The 3,933-nt window shown below is 41.7% G+C and overlaps 2 protein-coding genes across 2 annotated transcripts in view; one reads left to right on the top strand and one right to left on the bottom strand.

Moving 5' to 3' along the window:
* The window catches only part of NCR1 (natural cytotoxicity triggering receptor 1), an 18,836-nt gene that overhangs the window by 10,491 nt on the left and 4,412 nt on the right, over window positions 1-3,933 (top strand). The gene's annotated exons all lie outside the window — the stretch shown is intronic.
* The window catches only part of LOC104989964 (NACHT, LRR and PYD domains-containing protein 2-like), a 6,965-nt gene continuing 4,615 nt past the window's right edge, over window positions 1,584-3,933 (bottom strand). Inside the window, exon 4 of the mRNA XM_010841828.1 lies at window positions 1,584-2,257. Coding sequence (XP_010840130.1) covers window positions 1,954-2,257 — 304 coding nt within the window. The 3' untranslated portion in view covers window positions 1,584-1,953. The remainder of the gene's footprint in view (window positions 2,258-3,933) is intronic.

The following is a 3,933-nucleotide window of genomic DNA, read 5'->3' as shown; positions in this document are numbered from 1 at the left end:
GGCCTCCAGGCCAGAAGATGATGCAAATCACCTAAGCTTTTGCATATGATAAGTTTGCAGGAAGAAAGCCTGGCTTACTGCATGACTCTACCCCTTCCCCCATTATCCTCTATGCATAACTTAAGGTATAAAAACTACTTTGGAAAATAAAGTGCGGGCCTTGTTCACTGAAACTTGGTCTCCCCATGTCGTTCTTTCTCTCACCTTCTGGCTGAATTATTCAGCCTCTTTTCTCCACTGAATTTCCTCACTGAGCTATCCTTATTTCAGCCTCTTTTCTTCACTGAATTTTCCTACTGAGCTATCCTCATCCTATTACTCTTTATATCTTTGATAAATATTTAAATATATAGGTCGCCTATGCCATCTCTCCTTCGAATACCCTAGATCAGCCGGGGCTGGACCCCGGCAGAATGCCACTCAACTGTGTACTTTAAGATGATGAAAATGGTAATGTTGATGTGATGTGCATTGCCCCACAATGTTTTAAGTCTCCAGACCTTGCCGGATTGGGGTGGGGGCATGGCAAAATCAGGCTTAGTTGAGGACCACTGTCTTATTCTATAGCAATGAATGGCTAGACTGTAGGCTCTCTCAATCTCAGCACTATTGAAATTCTCGGGGGAGAGGGTAGTTTTTTGTTGTGGTGGGGCTGTTCCGTGCATGGTGAGATATCTACCCACTAAATGTCAGGAGCGCCCCCTCGTTGTAACAACAACAACAAAAAATACCTACAAACATTGCCCAGTATCCCTGGGTCCCCTAGTGAGAACCACTAATCTTCAATGTCCTAAACTCCATAAGACTTTTTAAAATTTTCTGCACAAAGTGAGCTATAAGACAAGCCACAGGCTTTCCAATTTGTAAGAACTTTGTTTTCAAAACTCAGCCTGCTTCTCAGAGGCCATGCCATATAGGGTCATCGAGTCCTCTTACTGTTTCCTTATTTATAAATAGATAAAAATGACAAGATAGCTGGGAGGGGGATGAAGTGCCACAAAGTGTCCATCATAATGTATTTAAAATACCCAGCAGAGGGTGTGACCCAGACAGTGTCCAACACAACTTCCCTTGATTATGTTTGTATCATTTTTTTTTAATGTAAATCCTTCTAAATTCCACATATATGCGTTAGTATACTGTATTGGTGTTTTTCTTTCTGGCTTACTCCAATTAAAATAAATAAAAAATAATTAAAAATAAAAATGTAAATCCTACCTGTGAGCTTTGTACTCAAGAAGGCAGCTGAATTTGGACTCAATCAGCCTTGCCTCAAATAACCTGAGCACTCCTATCCATACTCAATTCTTCCATCATCTATTCCCTTGAAATCCTTACCTAGACATGTCCCACTAAATACTGGTATCCAAAAGTCTTAAAGTTACTATGGGGGCTTCCCTGGTGGCTCAGTGGTAAAGAATCCACCTGCCAATGCAGGAGATGCACGTTTGATCCCTGGGTGGGGAAGATTTCCTGGAGGAGGAAATGGCAACCCACTCCAGAATTCTTGCCTGGGATATCCCATGGACAAAGGAGCCTGGTGGGCTAAGGTCCATGGGGTCATAAAGAGCAGACACGACTGAGCACACATGCATAGGGAAGAAAAACAGAAGGAATGCACATAATCATCTCTGAACTTTGTAGTATTTTTTCCTAGACTAAGTATGCCAGAAATGAAGTTTACTCTAAATAAGCTGTTGGGTGTGTGAATAAATACAGCATCAAACAAAGTGCTTTGCCTTTTATTATCCTTGTGAGAGAGAACATTTTAACATCAAGTGGGTATGTGACTTGTGTGGATATTCCCAGAAACCAGAGAGTGAAAACCCAGTGTTTAGTTCTACATTCTGATCCAGTGATTGACATGTGGCATTCTGGCCTTCATGAACGAGATGTCTTAGAGATATCGGGTCACCCCCTTTGGGGACACGTAAGAGAAATATCTCAGCGCGTTCAGGAAAAGAAGTCACAACATGAGGATCTGGTTGTTCTGGCATCATTGCATTCGATGGTCAGTCTGGGATTGTTCTCCTTCACATCCTTCAACAGCCTCTGGATTTCCACGGTAGATTTGTCCATCTTCAACCTAAGCGTCTTTAAGGAGCCATGGTTCTGTTTTAAAGCCTTAAGGAGCACCACGATGCCACTCTGTCCCCAGGCGTTCTGGCCCAAGTCCAGTGTTTCCAGGCTCCGGCTGCTGACTAGAGCGGAGGCGAGATGCTGACAACTGAAAGGGGTGATGGAGCAGCCCCAGAGCCTGTAGAGGAAGTAGAGAAAGCCACTCATGTAAGCGTGTTCTTAATGGAGAACCTACTGGGTGGCCAGGCACACCCTTACTCCCTGGGGACCTAGTAGGGAAGACATGAACGTTATTCTCTTCGTGGAGCTTATTTTAGCCACATCAGGTCATGTTGTCTTGAAGACGGGATAACGGTATTAGAATAAAATAAATAGGATTATTAAAACAGAGGAGGGTTAGGTAGATTGGTGGTAGTCCATGAATTCCACATTGGAAAGATGATATGAGAAAAAAGAAGTAGAATACAGAGTGAACCATGATGATAACTGAGCAGGTGGAAGTCAGTGTAGCTGAGACGCCAAGTTCACAGGGCAGCAGAAAGAATGGCCCACTATTACACAGAGTGAAGTAAGTCAGAAAGAGAAAGACAAATATCGTATATTAACACATCGATATATACGGAATCTGGAAATGTGGTACTCATGAACCTGTTTGCAGGGCAGCAATGGAGATGCAGACAAAGAATAGACTTGTGGACACAGTGGAGGAAGGAGAGAATGGGACGAATGGAGAGTAGCAGCATTGAAACGTATATTACAGTATGTAAAATTACACAGCCGGTGAGAATATACAATATGACACAGGGAGCTCAAATCCAGTGCCCTGTGATAACCTAGAGGGGTGGGATGGGCTAGCAGGTGGGAGGGAGGTTCAAGAGAGAGGCAACATACATATACCTATGGCCAATTCATGTTCATATATAGCAGAAACAAACATGATATTGTAAAGCAATTATCCTCAAATTAAAAATAAAAGTTTTAAAGTATTCAATAAACAATTTAAAAAAAGAAAGAGTGGCTCATAACTAATTATAGGATCCCATAGACTCTTGTTGGAGAAGGCAATGGCAACCCACTCCAGCATTCTTGACTAGGAAGTCCCATGGACAGAGTCTGAGCCTGGTGGGCTACAGTCCATGGGGTCACTAAGATTCAGACACAACTTAGGAACTGAGCACATAGACTTTTGTAGGCTATTATGTTGGGTAGGCCAAAAGAGTTTATTTGGGTTTTTCTGAAAGCTATTATGAAAAAACCCAAGTGAAAAAAAGCCAACACAAAAAAACCTTCAGATTTTTATCCACAGTGACCCAAGGAACTTTTGTGTCTTGAAACACACGTGCTGTGGCCTGGCTTACAAGCTAAAAGACATCTCAGGGTGATGGATTGAGACCCAACATCAGGAAATCAAGAATCAAAACCCGCAGACTAGTTCAGAGACAATGGCATAATCTCTATGACACACTGACTGAGGCAAGTCAGAGAAAGACATATCATATGATAATGCTTATATGTGGAATCCAAAGAAATAATACCAAAGGGCCTATGCAAAACAGAAGTTGAGCCACAGATATTGAAAATAAATTATGGTTACCAGAGGGGAAGAAGGCTGCAGGGGTTTAAATTGGGAGCTTGGTATTGATACAGACACACTACTATATATAAAATAGATAATAAGGGCCTACTGGATATAGCACAGGGAACTCTACTCAATACTCTGTAATAACCTATATGGGAAAAGATAACTAAAAAAGAGGGGATATATGTATAACTGATTCACTTTGCTGTAGAGTAGACATTAGCACAACATTGTAAATCAACTATACTCCAATAATTTAAAAAAAGAAAGAAAAC

Source organism: Bison bison, unplaced genomic scaffold (genome assembly GCF_000754665.1).
Source record: "Bison bison bison isolate TAMUID 2011002044 unplaced genomic scaffold, Bison_UMD1.0 scf7180017847092, whole genome shotgun sequence".
Classification (NCBI taxonomy): domain Eukaryota; kingdom Metazoa; phylum Chordata; class Mammalia; order Artiodactyla; family Bovidae; genus Bison; species Bison bison.
The sequence above is the reverse complement of the archived record's forward strand: the minus strand, read 5'-3'. Positions and strand labels throughout refer to the sequence as shown.